The sequence below is a fragment of the Penicillium atrosanguineum genome (assembly GCF_028827265.1).
Source record: "Penicillium atrosanguineum strain IBT 20685 chromosome Unknown utg000001l_segment0_segment0, whole genome shotgun sequence".
NCBI classification, from domain to species: domain Eukaryota; kingdom Fungi; phylum Ascomycota; class Eurotiomycetes; order Eurotiales; family Aspergillaceae; genus Penicillium; species Penicillium atrosanguineum.
The window spans coordinates 3,609,399-3,628,929 of NW_026623133.1; the positions used below are offsets into that span (position 1 = coordinate 3,609,399).

The 19,531-nt window shown below is 50.9% G+C and overlaps 5 protein-coding genes across 5 annotated transcripts; 1 reads left to right on the top strand and 4 right to left on the bottom strand.

The window, feature by feature from the left end:
• Nucleotides 1–1,136: 1,136 nt before the first annotated feature.
• N7443_001407 (zinc-coordinating transcription factor SFP1) lies at nucleotides 1,137–2,998 on the bottom strand (the record flags this gene model as incomplete). The annotated part of the gene is made up of 3 exons (XM_056881463.1): nucleotides 1,137–1,451; nucleotides 1,514–2,570; nucleotides 2,664–2,998. 3 exons carry the CDS (start codon nucleotides 2,996–2,998, stop codon nucleotides 1,137–1,139), a joined length of 1,707 nt encoding a protein of 568 aa, XP_056746701.1.
• A 4,725-nt stretch (nucleotides 2,999–7,723) lies between these two features.
• On the bottom strand, nucleotides 7,724–8,023 carry N7443_001408 (uncharacterized protein; the record flags this gene model as incomplete). Its single annotated transcript, XM_056881464.1, has 1 exon — nucleotides 7,724–8,023. One exon carries the CDS (start codon nucleotides 8,021–8,023, stop codon nucleotides 7,724–7,726), a length of 300 nt encoding a protein of 99 aa, XP_056746702.1.
• Nucleotides 8,024–13,625: 5,602 nt separating this feature from the next.
• On the top strand, nucleotides 13,626–14,918 carry mdm12 (ERMES complex subunit MDM12; the record flags this gene model as incomplete). Its single annotated transcript, XM_056881465.1, has 1 exon — nucleotides 13,626–14,918. One exon carries the CDS (start codon nucleotides 13,626–13,628, stop codon nucleotides 14,916–14,918), a length of 1,293 nt encoding a protein of 430 aa, XP_056746703.1.
• Nucleotides 14,919–15,386: 468 nt separating this feature from the next.
• On the bottom strand, nucleotides 15,387–16,296 carry N7443_001410 (putative BAP31 domain protein; the record flags this gene model as incomplete). Its single annotated transcript, XM_056881466.1, has 4 exons — nucleotides 15,387–15,783; nucleotides 15,834–15,937; nucleotides 15,988–16,122; nucleotides 16,276–16,296. The coding sequence occupies 4 exons, from the start codon at nucleotides 16,294–16,296 to the stop codon at nucleotides 15,387–15,389; spliced, it is 657 nt and encodes a 218-aa protein (XP_056746704.1).
• A 429-nt stretch (nucleotides 16,297–16,725) lies between these two features.
• Nucleotides 16,726–19,050, bottom strand: dus3 (tRNA dihydrouridine synthase DUS3; the record flags this gene model as incomplete). The annotated part of the gene is given in 4 exon segments (XM_056881467.1): nucleotides 16,726–16,807; nucleotides 16,861–17,853; nucleotides 17,870–18,787; nucleotides 18,848–19,050. 4 exon segments carry the CDS (start codon nucleotides 19,048–19,050, stop codon nucleotides 16,726–16,728), a joined length of 2,196 nt encoding a protein of 731 aa, XP_056746705.1.
• Between the last annotated feature and the right edge of the window lie 481 nt (nucleotides 19,051–19,531).

Genomic DNA, 19,531 nt, shown 5'->3' on the forward strand with positions numbered 1-19,531 from the left:
GTTTGTAATACCTTTTTTCCTTTCTCAAGATCCTATCTTGTGTCTACGACACCAACGAAAATCCGACCTCTTATCTACCCTCCTGAAATGCTTCCCCGCAAGCTAAATTTCATCTCATGATTCTCCCTCACCTGATACTTTTACGTCTGCTCTACTTACCCTCGCCCAGGGACCGAACACGACCTGTGTAGGGTTTCATCCAGTTTTTGCTTTCTAACCCGAGCTTTAGCTCATGGCGCTTACCCCAGGATGGGCTTGACTTTCTGATTTCCCCATGCCCTGTGTTTTGTACTAGAATGAATGGCAATGCAGCTAAGCTCACCAAACACAAACATATGAATCAACTATTCTTAGTTACCACTTAATCTACAAAACCACAATGTACATGTATGGTTGATGATGTAGATGAAGAAGTGATTCAAAGTTGGATGATAAAGCGATCAAAAAAAAATAGACAAAAGAAGCCAAAGTGTATAAAACCATATCTACAATATCCGACGCCGAAGAATCGCACTTTTGTAGTTTTCAGTTCCACCTGTCCGATTCCGAAGAGCCACAGGGAAGAAAGCACAGCTCAACCATTCATCCATATCCCATTCGCGTGCGGTCGAGGCGGAACTCGCAGAAGTCATTTTCCTCATTGAGAAAGAGACCCGAAGCATAGATTGGAATCCCAGATCACAAATAAAGCAAAAAAAAAAAAAAAAAAGGAAAAAAGCCAACCCGTGCAGAACGCAGACAACATGCAAAAAGTGAAGGCGAGGGACAAGTGGCACAATAAATATAAACACATTCCCGCGTTTCTCCCTGCTTGAATCCCAGCTTATTCGAAGCCAAGGGGGGGGGAAACACGATAACAAAAAGACGTCTTCTAGACAGATCTTGCCGAATTCTTGATCACTCAGTGGAAGCTCTATTACCAGTCCAAGTTCGGACAGGGCAAAGGCAGGGATATCGAGCAAAAACAAAAAAAAAAACGAAGACAAGGAAATGCCAGTTAGAGAGCCAGAGCAAATAAAGGACCCCCCAAAAGATCAAGCAAAAAAACTCCAAAGCCAGACTGGTTTCATGACATCGTGTGCGGGGGACTCAAGGCCGAGATCGCATCAAGCTGGGCATTATTGTATGGACAGTGTTCACAGAAGACCTTCCTCGCCGATTCCGGGGAGTCCTGCTCCAGCAACGTTGATGTTCTGTCCCTGCATGACTCCGCCGCCGAGGTTCATGTTGCGCCCTGCGGTGATCTGGAAATCGGGATTGCAGGGGGGCGAGTGCGATTTGTGGTATTTGAGTCCGTTCAGGTTCTTATAGCGTTTACCGCAGACTTCGCAGCGATAGGGCTTCTCTTTCTCCATGCCGAGAGTACCGGGGTATGGTGTTGATGTTTCGGGGTTGACGATTGAGAAGGTGCCGTCGGCGTTGTCGTGAAGTTGTTGATTATTGTGGCCGTGCTAGAAGAGGAATCAGGTGTTAGATGTTGACACAGTAATTGTCAGGAGGATAGTAGACTCACAGCCTTGTGATATTTAAGCCCGTTTTGGTTCTTATAGGCCTTCTCACAACCGATGACGGGACACCTGAATGGCTTCGGTTCCTCGTTGGGGAGAATGGATGTAGTATCGGGAACCCCAGCGAGCAGCTGCTGTTCCCGAATCCGCCGTGCAATATCGCTATTCGGTCCGTACTGAGCCCCGCTCAGTTTGAAGTGTGCGTTGGGAGTGCCCATGCCTCCGCTAGGACTGAACAGTCGCTTGGCCGGCTCGTCAATGCAAAGATCGACCATATCGTTATTGCCAGTATAGCGCCCATACTGGCCCTGGTTCTGTCCCATGTTATTCTGCATAGTAAGGTCGCCAAATCCGCCTACCACACTCTCGTCGATCTCGGCGGGTGTGCCAGGCCCCGAGGAATCGGGAGTATTTCGGAACTGGGAGTTTTGAAGCGGATTTGCCATTAAAGTCGGGGTGTTCACGGAGGAAACGGTGGGGTTGTTCTGCAAAGAGAGCGGACGAGCAGACCCGACGGGAGTGCCAGGTTGAGAGGGTGTATTGAAGCCCTGGTGGTTTGGAAGCATGCCCAAATTTAATTGCGGACCCTGGTTGGAGTTGCCAAATCCACCCTGGCCACCTTCGCGTAACTGGGGCGAGAATAGCTGGGACGTAGTGCCGTCATCGTCTCCCATGGGGTCGTCCAACTCCATATCATCAATAGTGTCTAGATCGATGTGCTGGGATGTGAGTGGGTTCTGGCCCATCTTGCGCTGCATGTCCAGGGTTCGATCGGGCTGCAGGCCACGGCCTTGGTTGCCATGTTGCTGGCTCTGTTGCTGTGCGATCGCGGCAGCAGCCAAGGCAGCTCGATTCTCACCCTGGCTTGGGCGATGGCCCTGGTTGGGCGACTTGGTCGCATGGGCTTCTTCGTAGTGCTGTAATAGGTCATGGAGCGTCGGTAACGTCACACCGCAGCAGGAAAAGTCCCGCATGAAGTTGGCCTCTAGCTTCGGCAAATATGATGAGGAGTGGAAAGAAGGCGACTGGAAGGTAAAGGGCGACGTGCCAGTCATGATGATGCTGGGAAAATTTTCCAGGTCAGTCTTCGCTGCGGTGCGACCAGGCCAGCGCACAGGAGTTCCCGGGCGCCCTCATGGGGGGAAAACTACTCACTCATCGCGAATCCAGCTTCCAACCGACACACCACCCCAGCTCATGCCGCCGACCAAACTTCCGGCCAGCGACTCGCGGCGACCTTTGTCGCGTGCCGAGCCGGACATGGAGATGGGCTTCGTTCCGTTTCCCCACTGTGCCGTGGCGGCACCGATCGAGTCCTTGCGAGGTGGCGGTGCCTTGAACATGCCGAGACCACCACTGGCATGATGCGATATACTGCCTGTGCGCTCGCCGGTGGCGGCTCTCTGCAGCGCGGATGTGAGATTCGACGCCTGCTGCCCCGGCGGTGAGACCGAGGTCTGTCTGATGTCAATGGGTGCGGCGCCCGTCATGGTGGCTAGGGTATTCGACGGGTAGGGGATCAGGATCTAGGGAAAAGGGCAAATAAAAGACCCTTGTCGTCGAAGGAATCGTTTTGGAGAAATCCGAAAGTTTCCCCGGTCTGCGCGAAGATACGCTTAAGCCGAGGGGTTGGTGGTGACGATGTATCGGGAAGGTCCCGCGTTGAAGCGCGAACGTCGAGTAAGCGAAGGTGAAGAGGATAGGAATGTGAACTGGGAGTCTTGTTCAAGTGCCCCTCGATGGGTGTGGACTTTTGGGTGGATGGCGGTTTTGGCGGGCTCTTGGGAGTCCACCCTTGAATAGTCCCGCTCACTCTAAGGCCTTGCGGACCTTTCGTTCTACCAGGCGACAACACACCCTGTGCTTATGGGGTATATAGAGAGCGTGTTCAAACGGATGGGCAGAGACAAGTGATGCTTCAAGATCAAGGATCACTTTTCTCGAGAAGAGGAGGATGTCGAGGGAAGCGGGACTATGGACCGATGGCAACCCTTCCGCTTTGGGACTGGCGTGGTTACGGTATTACGCAGCACGTGATGGGGCGCAGATGGGGCCCCGCTCTACAATGAAGGCACGCAATATGTAGTATAGATAGTCAGGAAGTTAAGGAGGGGTTAAGGACATCCGGGTAGATTAGATGGTACGAGGAATCCGTCGATGAAGGGGGATCGGATGATGCCACGACACACCGCTTGCAAGCACCGGATGCAGAGTGGGACGTCATGATCGGTAAATACGAGACGGGGCTGAAACACTCGCCGTATTCCCATGACTAATGAGCTAACTGGATGAAGTATTTCTGATCTAACATTGACCTTCTACATAGGATACTAGAATACTGGGTAACTTGCATCCGAGCTATGGCTAATCGTTAATAGCTACAGATAGCGGAATAGAACTGGGTCGCTCCATCAGATGGAGATGATATTCATTATGGTTACCCGATATCCTACAAACACAGTGGAGCGGGCCACTCATGTTACAGCGCGGTATCCCATGGTTATCCTGAAGAAGAGGTCCTTGGGTCTCCACTCCCTACTGTACTGTGTTGGCGAGAATTGAGGGAGAGTGTCCTGAATCATGAGATCGCTTCCGATGCATTTCCATAGATCGGAGCTCCATCTGCCGTCTGCAAGGGGCATAACTTTAGTGATCTCGGGGTTCGGCATGGCCAGGTATCGACTGGATCGCCTCCCTCAATTACTGTAGATGTACATTGCCCCCTAGGCCAAACGTCAGCCACCCCTGGGCAGGCCGATCGGCAAATACAGTGGCGACCATTCTCATTATCGGGAGGCAACGGGTCTTGGCTTCGGCGCTAGAAAGGCGGCAGAAGCTCAATTAGCGTCTTCCGCAGTCCTCAAGCGTGGTACGAACACACCGCCCCGCTGGACCCTCGGGCCCCTGGAGTGTCTTCAGCACTCAGCACTATACACTACGCACGATGCATACTCTACATTATAGGATCATGCCATCTCCGTGTTCCCCGTTTCCACGGTTAACCTGACCCCCCGGAGCCCGAAAAGCTAGGCACAACCCCCAAAAGTGTCCTTGCCGCGCGGTTTCTCCACGGCCGTTGTTCGGTCTTTTTCTCAATTGGGCATGTGGAAAATCCACCTCGGCCGACACTCTTGCCCAACCATTCTAACGCGCGATGTCTCGCGCTAATCCACTTTCTATATCAATGTTACTAAACTACCGCTAGCGACCCAACGACTTTGCCATCGGGATTAACTCTTACGCGACTGCCGCGAAGCTCAATCTCAAACCAGTGCTTGCGCATGGTAACTCAGCATGTACGATTCTCGGAGCCAGACCTCGGAGAAGTAACTGTAGCCGTTTGGGGTAACGTGGGGGTACTTCAATTTTGTACAATTTTATACTTTGTCTGTGAATACATCTGTAAGCGCTATCGCTTTGTGGGGGCCCTTGGCTTGCGACTATGGAGTGATCTTCACGATCTTCCTCGACCCCAATGGCGCGATCTACACTAGTTGGAGTGCCATCTGCACGTGGGAGGCCTAGATAAGAATTGGCTAAGAGGTGAACTAGCCTGAAACACTCATCCCAGATTGCGTACTCATTGTGTAATTCACCTGCATAAACAGGCTTGCCCGAGTTCTCCACGTGGCGGGAATGATTCCGCATCTCTCTTTCCTAGCCCGCAGGCAATCGGCCACACATGAAAGCCTCGCAGAAGAACCTCAATTGGAACACTTCATCCCCTCATACCAACTCCTTGACGCATGACTCGCAATGCAGCGCTCAGGCGCAGGCTTGATTCTCTGGCCGAATCCTTCCGACACGCAGGGTCCCCCATATGTGGGCTCAGGTGCATTTGCGGGGAACGCGGGATACCCCTGCAAGTAGGAACTGATTATCAAGTAGGCGTCAAATAGTCTGCGGGGAAGTCACGCAGCGACCATGCTATAGGTTCTCGCTGCCAGAAAACGGTTGCCAAGGTATTTTATTGGAGATGAGAAGGGTCATTCAATGTTTCAATTGTGCTCATCTGAGCACGTTTTATCGAAACTGTTTGCGCAAGTTGCGGTCTGCCTACTCCACTAGGATGATTTTCAAGCCGGTGTCTAGAAAGAGCCCTGAATATGGGGGTTTTATTTTCTGAGGCCGACGTCGTGAGATTGCGTGGATTCAGATACTCAGGCGAACTCCCCAAAGAGTGACTATCATTACTTGGCGGAGAGGCTCTTTTGCCATTTGCATTATGCAAATATGTGATTTCTTTTATGGTCCTGTTGCGTGTTCCTCGATGAGTTTCGTGGGCAAACTTAGTAGCTTGAATAGCGATTGGAATAAGATGCTCTGGTGAGTCGTAGGCCTGTGTGCAAGAAGGACTCTGCTATGAAACGATGATAAGTACATGGAGAGGCTCTTCTTGCACTGTGAATTGCGTTCCGTGGCTGCTTTTCTGTTGAGAATGGCAAACCCGAGGATTCCAAGATCCAGTCACCTTGAATTCGTTGAGATTGTGGCAAGAAATGTGAGCTTGTAATTTTAAAGGTCCTGGCAAGATTGATATGCGATCTAATCTTCAATCACAAGAGAAAGAGACATCGCTCGATCTACACCCGCTGTCATCTCCCACATCGCCTCGGTAGAATACCTACCTATCAACTTTGCTAAAAGGATCAAAGGAGACGTCCTAGAAAATAAATCCTCATCGTTCATTGAGCCCGTGAGGTCTCGCAACTACAATGAACGCTGTGGTGGGAAATTGATCATCAACCCCAAGATCGATCGGGAGTCGATACAGATGGTTCATAAATGTAACGCAAATCGGTTCAAACAAGTTTAAATAAGCAGCCGTGAATTATCTGCTCGGATAAATACGAAGTCATTGAGAAATATACCTTGGAAAAGGAACCAAAAGAAGTCTTGAAAGACTTTTAAGGAGTTGCCTAGAAAGATGTCAGATAAGAGCTGAAGAATTAAGTGCGGAGGTATCCCTGGATTAGTATCTTCTCGTTCGAGCTGTACGCTCAATCATGGCAGAGCAGCTTGACGGTAACCTTGGACTAATCAAACTCTTAAATTCAGCCGATTTGGATTTGGATTTTTAACTTCAGGGTAAATTCCTAGGTTGTACATCTAGGGGTGAACGTGCCGATAAGCGATAACCTTGATGGGAAGTATTTCCGAAGAATGTGATCGCCGTAATTAGGCTCCAGGGGCAGATAATCGCTGATTAAAAGCACGTAATCTCCGATGGCAACCGTTGTTAAATTCGTATGCTCACCGAATTCCGCAACAGCGATAAACAAGCGAACCCGGTTAGTTCGCAACATCTTGATGTCAGGCCACGTGAGAGCAATCAGGAGATACTATTGGACAGAGATATCATTTAACGCAACTGATATTCACCGAGATTATAGATCAAGTAAACAATGCATATCATAGCTCCAGCCCTTCACCGGGGATGCGGGGTGACATGGGACTGGGTCATGAGGGGTACCAGCTCCACCGCGATCTCACCGGGGAGCTGATCCATTTTCAGATAATGTCTTGGGCATTGGGCCAATCCTGCACGAAGAACGGCCAACGTGAGGCATCAGAAAGAAAAGCAAAAAGGAAAAGGAGGAACAGGAGGGTTGGCTTGGCAGCTGTGGCGAGACCAAAAAAAGGGATCTGTAGATCTGGACGGTGCACAGGTGCCCTTGCCTGTGCAACATGAATATGATCGATAAGACAACCAAGATGGCGCATATCAAACTACACAAAGGCTTGGCGGGTAATCGTTCACCTTGGCGATACTTGGCAAGTATCCAGGATACCTCCCTGCGTTGGGGCTTACTAGTGTCTAGGCATTGATAAGGTAGGCTATGCTTGAGTCCTGAACATGTGGCTTGGCTGTGTATCATGAATGGCTAAGATGGTTGGAAGAGTACGTGATGGATTGGAAATTCGCCCACACGGGCTTTAAATGTAGTCTGGAGAAATAAAAAAAATTGTCTCAAAAAGAACCAGAGCCCAGATCAGATTGCGCCTTCAACACCCCTGTTTGCTTTTCCACCGCTGTTTTTGCCTCCGGGGCAGCGATCTACCGATTGATCCACGATCGGTGTCGCAGGGATGAACAGATGTATCACCCAAGAAAAAGAAAAGAAATGGACAAAAATGCATCGGTCGCTGACGCAGATGTTCGTAGTAACAACATGTTATGAATTGAAGCATGGGAAACGAAACATGTGGCTGAATCACTGGGAGCCCTTTCGGCTCTTGCTGGGGTGGCCCAAGAAGAGGAAGCCACTAGGAAGGGTGGCGATGTCACTGAGTTGAGAGTCCACAGAGGAGGTAGATGAAGAGCTGTTGGAGCGGTGGTGCTCTTGGGGGGCCAAGTCGGTAGAGTTGGACTCGCTCACAGCCTGTTCAAAGGCACGAGGGTCGGGGCCGGACTCGGTGGGAGACAGCACGAGGAACTTGTTCTCCGGATTGAAAGGAGCCGAGCTATCGGCAGAGAGGACGAGGAAGCGGGCGTTAGGAGTTTGAGTGTACATTTTGGGGTTGAAAATGTGTAAGTGGATGAACCAAGTGGTATAGATTCAAGAGGGGTAGATAAGACAGGTTGGATATAGTTTCAAAGTTGAACGTTTCTGGATGACCGGAAACGGGTGAAATCGGCCAGACTTTATACTGCCCCAAAGGACCTTGGAGGGGTATCAGCGATGAGGTGGCTGTCGATCCAGCACAATCGCATCTGGACAAGTGGATCCCCGATGCATACCGTCCCCGCGATAATCGCCCATAAAGGAGATTCCCAAACATGCTTGGCTTAGCTAGGATTGACCTTCACATGTCTTGGCTCCAGCTAGAAAGGGGGGATGTTCAGGCCAAGACGTCACTATTGGACCGCTATCACCCTTTCTTCTGTTCACTCTTCGCTCCGCCTCTTCTTGGCTACGCTCCTGGTATTTCGAGTCGCACCAGGGTCGGCCTGGACTGCTCCTCATTCCCAGGCGGCCGTGGCAAGTATTGGCAAGTATGCACGCGCTTGGCGGGTCAGCAGCCAAAGAATCAAAATCAAAGTAAAACTAAAACTAAAAGTAAAATCTAGGGCCCCCCTGTCAAATTGCGCAACTCTTTCCGACTGATAGAAGGCGGGTCCGTCGCCAACCGAGCAAAAGAAGCCTCGGAAGATCCGCGGCCAGGATGAATGGCCAAGACCCGTGCAATTGCGGTGGGATCTCACGGGCTTCTCACATTATCTAGTCGTCTGCTTCTTCGAGTGCGGAGACCCCTCCCTGCCACCCGACCTCTTTCGTGGGAGTCTCTGCATCCCCTGATCATCCCGACTGTGTCCGCACTTCATTTCTTTTTGGGGACAATCGGACCGCAAATGACATCATGGGCTTTGAAATCGCCCGTTCTCGAGTGAGATCTAACCGAAGTGCCCGATCGACTCGGGTTTTATTTTGCTGTGTGGGGGAGGGGCGCATGTAAGAGCAATTCGCCATTCCGTAGTCACGGGGGACCAAAAACAATAGAGACGCAAGACACAAGACACAAGCTAGGCCGGAAGGTACGCAAGCTAGACATTTTGAGAATGCAAATACGGAAACTGTAGAATCAGCCGACGATACTTAGGATGCAAACACGGAAATTGTAGAATCAACCGACGATACTCAGGATCTATCACGTGGTGATTCTGTCCTGCACTCCCCGAAGCCCTGCACTCCCCCTTTTTTTTCTTTTCGTTTTTTTCATTTTTTATCTTTCCAATTGTAACAATTTCAGAATGTCATTTGCTAGGGCCAACGGCGCCAAAATGCGGTTTCAGAGGGCATTTGAACCTGTGAATTGTCGTCGTGCTTTGCCGCCCCACGGTGACGACTTTGCCCGGAGTCGATCTCCCGGACCCGTTCTAGGTGTCGGCGCCTGGAGAGCCTCAGTCACACTCTCCGTATTCCATGGATGAGCGCCAACTGTGCTACTGTGCTACTGCCAAGAATGCTCTTCGCCAGTGATTTTGACTCTAGAAATAATTCATTGGCCCAGAATAAATGTTTTTTACCTTCAGCGGCCCGGCTCGTTCTCCGGACTTGCCCGTGATGATCGAGGACTGCGCCGCCCCACGCTATCACACTCCCAACATTGATGACTTTTCTCAAGCACGAAGAACATATCCAACGCTCTGACTTTATGAGATAATTTGCCTTTGTTTAAGACATTTCAAGGGGGAATGCCCTGTCACGGTGCATTGCTGCTGGATGGTTGCAGCTATCACCAACTGTGGCAGCCTGTTCACTACCGACTATATGGCCCATAACGAGGCTGTGGATGGGGGGCTTCCAGGGCTACGATGATAGCCTTAGATCTAGACCGCTTCATTCCGAGTCCAGTTCTCCAAGTGCACGCTCTTTGGCATAGGATAGCTTATGACTTTCATCCGGCCGGAAGTCTCTATACTTCGGCACTCCCGTACGTTTTGATTGACCGGGGTTATGTCCTGCAGATTCTACCTACTAACATATCACCTAAAGCCTCCGGAGCTCTAGGCAAGTGAGCTCTTCAGACCTGCAAGATGAAGACAATGGCAAGCTTCGAGTCATAGCTGGCACAAATTGCCCAGGCATGCCGCATAGCCCCTCTTGACTGCTGTGCCGTGGCCCCAACACGATCCACTACGAGGACTGTGGCAGAAGCCTTACACACAAAAGAACCATGACATCGTTGCATGCGGCCTTTATCAAACGAACTGACCTCTGTAGCTACCTGTGTCGTTCAATGTGTGACTGTTGGTTCCATGCGCAGCCATGCGCGCCCTATCCGCCGCGGGGCCGTGTTGGGTTCATACGGGCCGTGGTTTATGGAATGATGTCAAGTGCCCTCTACAGCCGTGAAACTTTAAAAGAGATTTGAGTGATGTACACCCTCATTGCTATTGGTGTGTACAAACCCCGAATCATCATGCCCCCCTCTCTTATGATCCACACAACGGCCAACTCTGCCTTCCGTTGGATACAGGCGTCCTGGTCATATTAGTCGGCCTATACTCGTACCCTCCACCAATGTTCCTGGCACCTCCCGAGTGATCAGTCAATCATTAGATGCATAGGGCACATTTGGATTGATAGCGCCTGGACGAGGATGGCTATGTCTTCGTCTATTGCTGGTACTCGGCGCAGTCATTGTCTCTGGATACTGGGGAACGGAGAGATATAAAGCCTGTCAATGATCCCCTTCTTTTCGCTACAACACCAGTCAATAGACACTCTTCTAAGGCCCTCGAGCAATTTTCTCATCCCACCGTTTCTCTCTTCCAAATACCTCGATACACCATCAAAATGTGTTCTCGCTATATCTTCCTTTACAGGTGCGGATGCACTCTCCAGGAAGGCGAAGACGTGCCATGCGCAAAGAGAGGCACTACTGCCTGCCACGGCGTGAAGGAACACTTCCGCTCTCGGAAGGAATACAACTGCCCGAAACATGGTGGCTAAAGGCTCACCCAAGGTTAGTGGGCTTGTGCATCTCCTATCTCGCTTGAATAGGGCTTTGCTAATACAAAACCAGATGAAACATCTTCATATATATCCCGAGTGTCTACTCAACTTCGATGCTCTGTATGGACATTTCGCACCAAAAGGAGGAGGATCTGAAATCCATGTACCGCGCTTTGGAGGCCTTCTCTCTGACTTTTCTTTTTGTCCTTTGTTTTCGTGTTCTTGCTGTCCTTGTACAGGTTTTGATGAGACTTTCGGTCTTTCTATCTTTTTCTTTTCATTTTTCTGATTGAACGCTTCCGTTCCTTCCCTTGATGGGTTTCTGGACTATTTGTATGCCTTGGCCTAGCGTTCATCGTCCTCAAATATCACGTTTCCGCGAAATTGAAACTGTCACGTTTTTCTATTTGAATACTAAATGTTAAACTTTGTCGGTTTGATATTTTCGTGCTGAAAATCATTCCGTAATTCAAATCAACTTACCTTAAGACGCCTCACTATTCTCTCAAATCCCGTCCCTTCCCTTCGAGTATAGTCTTCCGGGAGCGTTTCTCTGTTATCACTAGAAGACATTGAAGAAACACACCAGGAAGCCTGCTCAGTGACACTAATGGTGATGAGTACAGCGGGCCATTCCTGGATCTTTATTAGCGACCCCTACTGATTTGATTTGGAATTCCGATTCAGCCAAGACCCTAAAAAACGGGTCTATACCCATCGCGCTTATCGTATGTGGAAGCATCTTCATTATGAGAGGCTCGCCTGGGATCATTTAGGTAGATTGTTAATCCAACTATCCTGGGATTGGACAGCGTCGGGAATTTCTGGCGGGGAGTGGTGTGGTGGAGCGTGGATTTACCAACCGCTGGCGCTTACAGGGATGGAGAAACGCAAATGCTTTTATGCTTTGATCCCGAGGTGATGGCCTTTAGTATTCGCTCATATATTTGAAATCAGATCTGAGTCTAGTGGAGATGCATTCACTATTCTAAGCCCCACGTCCACGATAGAATCAACGCATGACTGCGAGACAAGCTGACTCTTCATGGTCTTCATGGTCTTCATGACTCGAGAACGTCCCCGGGAAGAGATAGTTTTTACCCATGTGTGTAAATCAAGCCCGGTCATGCTCGCATAGACCACTTCAAAGGAGATTGGGCACGTTGATGTGCATGTGGGGGAGCCATCGATCGTACGTCGCAGGACCGACGCGGCGCACGAGCCGATCCAAAGCCCTCTAGTCAAGCCTCAACCCACCGAAGGAAGAAACCAAATCCGCATCTGCCTCAAGATCTGAAACATGAAGCCTGCCTATCCTCTCCTCGGTTCTCTTGTGGTTCGCAGCCCCAAAACGGGCCCAAGACACCCAAAACAGACTGCCAAGTCTAGGGTCCGCGAAACAACATGACGGCACCGGTTCGGCCGAAGACATCCGGCCAAGGGCTAGCCTCGTCGCATCCTGAGCCGTGATGCAGGCTTGCTAGGGTACACCGAAGCGCCAGGGACAAAAAGGAAAGGTCGAGCGAGATGGTGGCCTAGTCATTGGCGAAGCTGCTACTTGTCTTGCACAGGCCAGCGCCACCTGGCTTGCAATTGAAGGACACAATCAGTAAACGCGTTTGTGGATCTTAAGGCCCACGATAAATGGTCAGCCACGGGCAGACACGTCGAGGGTTGCATTAGGCCCGCATACGCTTCGATCATCTGATTACTGGTGGATTTTGGCCACTCGAATTTCAAGGGTCTGTCTCTTGACAAATGAGATTTATCGTAGATTATATTGGAGGCTGCGCTGTATCTATTACTGCGGGAAGCATCCAATAAATGATAATGTGATGGCCGCCTTCTCGGGGGCTAGGGGCAAGAACCATGGGAGGTGTTGACGCAAGCACACTATCCGTGGAAACATCCAATCCAGATTTAGCGGGAGCCAGATCAGTTTTACGGACAATAGATGGCAGAGAGATCTTGGGCAATGCCATCACGTCTTCTACCCTCACTCCTAACAAGAGGCCTAGTCAAGAGAGGGCTGCCCAAAGACGGGGCTTAGAGGCAGGGTGGGAAGGCCGAAATCCTCGGGGGCCTTAGATTGGTCTGGGGGCTCACGGAGAGCAAGTGCCGGTGGCTAGACCTGCCAAATAGGGGCCCCCGGTTGTATCAATTTGGGGCTTGCGGACCGAAGAATAGGCTAAGCTGAGAGATATCATCTCCGCTTCATCCCCGACTCGCAGCTCCTACGGTGTGTCATATCTGTTTAAGGCAACATATCATAAGCTGCCAGAAGTTACGTGTTGGCGGACCTTTCGGGAGGAAATACACTAGATGTGATGCCTGAACACTCGCTATATCCGGAGCCAGATATGGAGGCATCGTAGCGCCGAAACACTGCTGGGATAGGTAGGTAGACCGAAGAAAATGATGTCTGTGATGACCAAGGAAGTATCACAGGTTGGTAATCTTGGATCAAGACATGCTCATTGATAATAAAAGTTTGATTCATGACAAAGAAACGAGAAGCTGGCTCGTCGTACTCCAATGTCGTTCCTGGGTCACGTGGGTCCGCGCCGATGGGGACCTTAAGCTCCCCGGAAGCTTCTCCTGGTCACATTTCGCAGTATCATGAACCTTTGAAAGACACAGTCAATTCGCACATGTGATGTCCATCGAAGTCGACTGGGCAACGGCCACTTCTGGCCCGGACGGTGAAGCTTTAGCGGAGCGCATCCGATCATTTGTCCACGACAAGTTCCAGGAGATCGCATTGCCACGCTTTATCCGTTCTGTCCAGGTTCATTCCTTTGACTTCGGCACTATTGGCCCAGACCTCGAGATCAAGGACTTCTGCGAGCCTTTCGCGGACTTCTACGAAGAAGATGATGACGACACTTCTGGGACCTCTGAGGAGCTCGGCACTGATCAATGGGATTCGGACCTACAAGAGTCTCCCTACGAGGACGATATACCCTTGAACTACGCCCGACGCAACCTTGCCCACCACCCATACCCCGGCGAAGAATTTCAACCGTCTGCACTTCGATCTCCGCTCCCCCTTGGTGACCACCTGAACCCGCATTTCCTGCCCCGCGCTGGCTCCCCTGGCATCCCTGGAGGCACATCGACACTCGGTTACCACTTGATGTCATTGGGTGGCCTCTCCGGCACCCAAACTCCTCTCGCAGATGTTGCTGGCGGGAGACCATTCACAAGCCCTTGGTCCGATGCGGGCATGGGACCGGGCAGACCGCGTGGTCCACCGCGCCAAGTGCCACATCACTATCGTGCAGAAGCAGATCTAGATACCACCAACTCGGCTTCACGACCTTCGACGGCCAACACAATCCCCTCGCATCCCTCTATCGGCCAGACTGGTAGCAGCGGATCAAACCGTAACAGCATCGACCCTGCTGATGTGCCCCAGCCATCAACGGAGCCCGTCATCGATCCCTCGGCCCCAATCCCACCCCGTATGCGTGAACGCCGCCCGGAAGACGTCCAGGTTCTATGCCATATGAAATATGCCGGAGACGTCCGCATGTCTCTGACAGCTGAAATCCTCCTCGACTACCCAATGCCCAGCTTTGTTGGTCTTCCTCTCAAGCTCAATGTCACCGGTATCACCTTCGACGGTGTAGCCGTTGTGGCTTACATACGTAAGCGAGTGCACTTTTGCTTCTTGTCCGCAGAAGATGCAGATGCTTTACTTGGCTCCGAGGCGAGTCAGGGAAGCCGGAACCCAAGTGATGATGGACGGCCGCGATCTGGCGGGGACCAGAAGCGACAGGGCGGACTGCTCCAAGAGATCCGCGTGGAAAGTGAGATTGGCCGCAAAGAAGACGGGAAGCAGGTCTTGAAGAACGTCGGCAAAGTGGAGCGCTTTGTTCTCGCGCAGGTGCGCCGTATCTTCGAGGAGGAACTCGTCTACCCCAGCTTCTGGACTTTCCTTGTCTAGTGGATATCGCATTTACATTGGCCCATGGCTAAACCATACATGTACATTTACGAATAACTATCATGATATTGAAAAGATGATTTTATGACCCGAAATCACTATCCTCATAATGCAAGATTATTCTTGGCCAATTTAAAGACATCGTTATCAGGTAAATTGAGGCTTGTTTCCAAAGTAAGCACCATGGATCAGGACCACTTCTCTGGCCCTGCAGCAATATCTGCTGGCAACAAGAGACATTGTGGAGCAAAGTACTGCGTCATTGGGTTCTTGGAACCTCTCCCCAGAGCCACGGGAGGCAGTAATGAAGGAGACGAAATATGAACAGCTCTCGAATCAGTGTAGGTATCGCGCGCAGAGACGTTTGATAAAGCGATTCATCCTGATTTTCAGGTGACAGACGACTCTTATCTCATGACTTCAGTTGAATTGTTCACCAAGATAGGGTCTCCGAAACAAGGCAACTCTTTACAAAGACTTCTTGTCATTCTTGTCGGCCTTGGAGGTGGAGACCTCATCGCCAAGCTTATGGTACTCAGCGGTCAAACCCTCACACTGCTTCTTGAGGGTCTCGATATCACGGTCCTTGGCCTCGAGCTCCTTCTTCAAAGCGCCAATCTCGCCAATGGAGCCGGCCTCAGCCAGACGGGCGGAGTCCTTGCCGCCAGCCTTCTTGTCACCCTCGAGGAACTTGACACGGTCTTCCAGACGGAGAACATCGAGGATCATGGTGTAGGTGCGGTTGAGGATCAGAGAGAGGAACAGGGTGAAGCCGCACAAGTACATGTTGCGCTGGGAGTAGAACTTGCGGGCTTGAACCTCCATGCGGTCGGTGCCGAGGTGAGCAGCTCTGCGTTGGAGATTTCTAATTAGACATGTTCAACAAGTGTTTTCTTTGGGTTGCGGGGTACGTACCCGACAGCGCTGCCATCCTTGGTGAAGGCTGCCAGCTCCTGCTGCACCCGATACACACGGTTGACGCTGTCAATGAACAAAATCAGGATGAAGATGAAAGTGATCTATATTTCATTAGATATGCTCCTTTAGAGATTTGATGGGTTTCATTTACCTTCAACCCATACTGGAGCTTGGCGATGATGGGGCTTTCGGAGATGAAGGTAAACAGCTTGCGCTTAACGATGAAAGGCAGAGGGACGATGAGGGCCAAGAAAACGGCCATCTCAAAGACGAGAAGAAGAAAAACCTAATCATATCATGGTTAGATTGCTGTATCGAAGCAGTGCGAGGATGTTTGGCCGATCTGGCAATTCCGGGTAGCTAGGCTGCAATCACGCCCACCTAGCTCGGTCGGGGGAGCAACAGAGCAAAACACCCATCAATTCTGGCTTGAACATACGAGGCTGTAGTAGAGAGTCATCTTGCTGAATCTTGTCGGTATAACCGGACTAGAGATCGACTATGTGTGCTGGTCAAAAGGGGGGTGGGGGTCTAAGGCAGCTTCGGGGACGGCTGGCTAGTGTAAACAAAGGCCAGATCCGGACAAAGTACTGGTTGGTGAGGTGTTAAGGGCTTAAAAAGTCCGGTAAATGAGGAGACGGCGTAGTCAAGGTGGGCAGAGGAGAGAATTGGGGTTGCAGCGGTACGCGTGCAGGTGCGAGGTGGTCTTATGGGGAACTTTTCCTGCCTCGGGCCAAATACGTCATCAATCTTCCCGCCACGTGACCAAGGGCCCTAATGTGGAGATGGAGAACTATGTCATTTCATGTGCCGATCATATTCATATCTACTATGTACAATGCTTTATGCTTTTTGCTGTATTTTATTACCCTTCGACCAGATCCTTTCACTAACCCTCAGCCTCGTAGGAGTTCGACTTGTGCTTGGGCTCGAACTTGAAGTCGGGGTGTGCAGGTCCGAGGAACATCTCACTATCAAACAAGTTAGTACATATTTCAGGCTTACAAACATAGGAGACACTTACGAGATCTTGATCCAGTCCTTGTAGTTGCCACTGGCCATGAGAGTCTCCAGCTCGTTGCGGCCACGGAAAGCAGGGGGTCTGTCATTAATGTGAGGGGGAAGATGCTCCAGCAATCCAATCGGGACGTAGCGGTAGGCGAAGCTAAGCCACTCCAGCATGAAGCGGCGAGTGGTTCCAATACCGTGTTCATCAGAGCCCCATGCCTCGAGACCGTACTTGGCGAACTTCTCAATCATACCGAGACGCTCGGAAGCAGACTTGTCAAGGTACTGGCCTGACTGGATTTCCTCGAAGAGCCAGGGCTTGATCAGGGCACCACGTCCTAGCATGACGGAATCAACGCCAGCATTGTTGATGTGATCATCATAGTCAACATGCGAGTAGCAGTCACCGTTGCCAAGGAAGTATGTCTTGCCGCCATTGGGCATGTAACGAGCGTCGGGCTCGTTGATAGTGTCGATGAGGCTGTCCTTCTTCTCATTCAAGCGTTTGATGAGAGCAGCAGTGTCGGCAATGTAGCTCCAGTCAGCCTGTCTGGTGTATCTCTGCTGTCTACTACGCCCGTGGAGGGTGATGGCGGCAGCGCCCGGGGGGCCGACATTCAAGATACCCGATTCGTAACCACCAAGAACCATGCGCTCCACAAGTTTCAGTGCAGTAGGCTGATTATCTCTGGTGCCCATGCGAATCTTGACGGTAATAGGAATTTCCTGAGATACAGCATTCATGCCACGAATGATCTTCTCCAGCTTGGAGTGGTGGTCCAAGAGCGCGGAACCGGCTCCATCGCGGAACACCAGGTCGATAGGGCAGCCACAGTTCAAGTCAATAACACGCAGGTTGGGTGTGAACTTGGAGAGAACTTCGGTCGCCTTAAGGGCGTGCCACGGCTTGTTGGCTGCGATTTGAGCTCCAAACTTGAAATCCTTCGAGTTGTCGTAACCTTGGACAATGTTGTCTCCCGGAATGACAGTGGGGGGGGAGCATTTCGGACTCATGTGCTTTCAACAGAGTCCACTCGGACTTGTTACCTTGGATCAGAGGCATACTCATCGCCATCTCCGAATAAGTGAACTGCGCACCCAGATCGGTACACAATCTCCGGAAGGGCATATTGCCTTGAGTTGTCAGAGGAGCCAGTGTAGGAGTCTCGGGTCCGAAATAGATGCGCCTCTTCTCGGAAGGCAGGAAGGGTGGCTCAGTAAACATGGCTCGGTTGATTTCCCTCTCCTCCTTGGCCTTCTCCTCTGGCACCACCTTAGATTCATCATTCTCGCCCTCGCCATTGGCTTTAGCAACTTCTTCCTCCTCCTTGTGTCGGCCGTGCAATTGCTTCTCAAGCTCCGTAGAGGACTTGATGAGCCAATCATTGAACGCATTGGAGCGAGGGGTAGTCTCTCGCTTGCGCGCAAGGTCAATCTTGGCATCATTGGAAATGATGTTGACTTGGCCATCTTCCGTTGCAAATGACACGAGAGGCTTCGCCTTGCGCTCTTCGTCTTCCAGCAGGATCAACTCTTTCTTCCCATCCGCGGTCTCACGTTCAGTTGAGTGAGACGCAACAAAGCGGCACCTCCACCCAACAAAACATTTTCCGCGGGCCTCCCAAACAGGGCACTTTCCATCCATCGTCGTGAGATTCTCGCGCTTGTGTTCGTTCAGGTAAAGTCGCAGGTCGTGCTCGAAACGGCACTTCTCGTCGCCAAACTTGCACTCAGTTGGCGAAAACTCCGGGCTGTACATTCTCGAGGTACACAGGCCCTTCACATCCTTGGACGAACCAAATCTCCGGTTGGTATTCTGGCCCTTGGCCTTCTTCTTTTTCTTGTCGTTCTTGCCATCCTCACGGTCGGCGTGGGCTGCACCTTCGGCGGCATCATCGTTTTCGGCCTCGATCTTAGGTTTGGGCTTAGAGGGAATCAAATATCTGTTAGGGTTACGAGTGTTAGTCTGGGGCAAAAAAAGTAGAAATGCAGTACAGGCGTACTCTGCCTTGATGGGCGCGATACCCTTCGACCGGGGATCTTCTTCCGCGGTGGCTTGGTTCTCATCGAGCCGCGCTTTCTTGGCCGGGGGTTCTTCACCGCCAGAAACATCGTTGGCGTCGCGCTTGATGACATCTACCTCCGGTGAAGTATTTTGAGCCTCTGAAGGTGGCGCAGGGGCCGCTGCTGAGTCCATGTTGGTCATCTTGGAAAACAAAGTCCAATGGTAGTAACCAAGACCCTGCACAGAGATTGAGCTTCGTTTCAAGCACAAAAGACCTGAGTCAACTGAGCCAGACAAGGTGCGGCGTCCTCCGATCTTTCTCAAAAATTCGCGGAGTGGTTTGCAATGTTTGCACTGGCGTACCATTGCTTCGTTATGTGGCCTTGTTATTCAGGCTACACATTTCGTATCTCTAAAGCTGTTCAATAACAGTAATTCTAAAGGAGGCATCTGAACTGGACCTATTCTCGAACATCCTTGCTCGTGTATGGGCAGGGTTTGAAATATGATCTTGAGCATTTCGGTACATTATACGGACTAAAAATGCGCTTGCATACGAGAAATATATAAGAAATGTTACCGAAGCATCTTTGGTTGAGTCAAGATCGCATCTCACAAGACCGGTAAACAGAACCCGTTAGGAAATATAACCTGCCTAGACGAACAGAAAAGCCGAAAAATA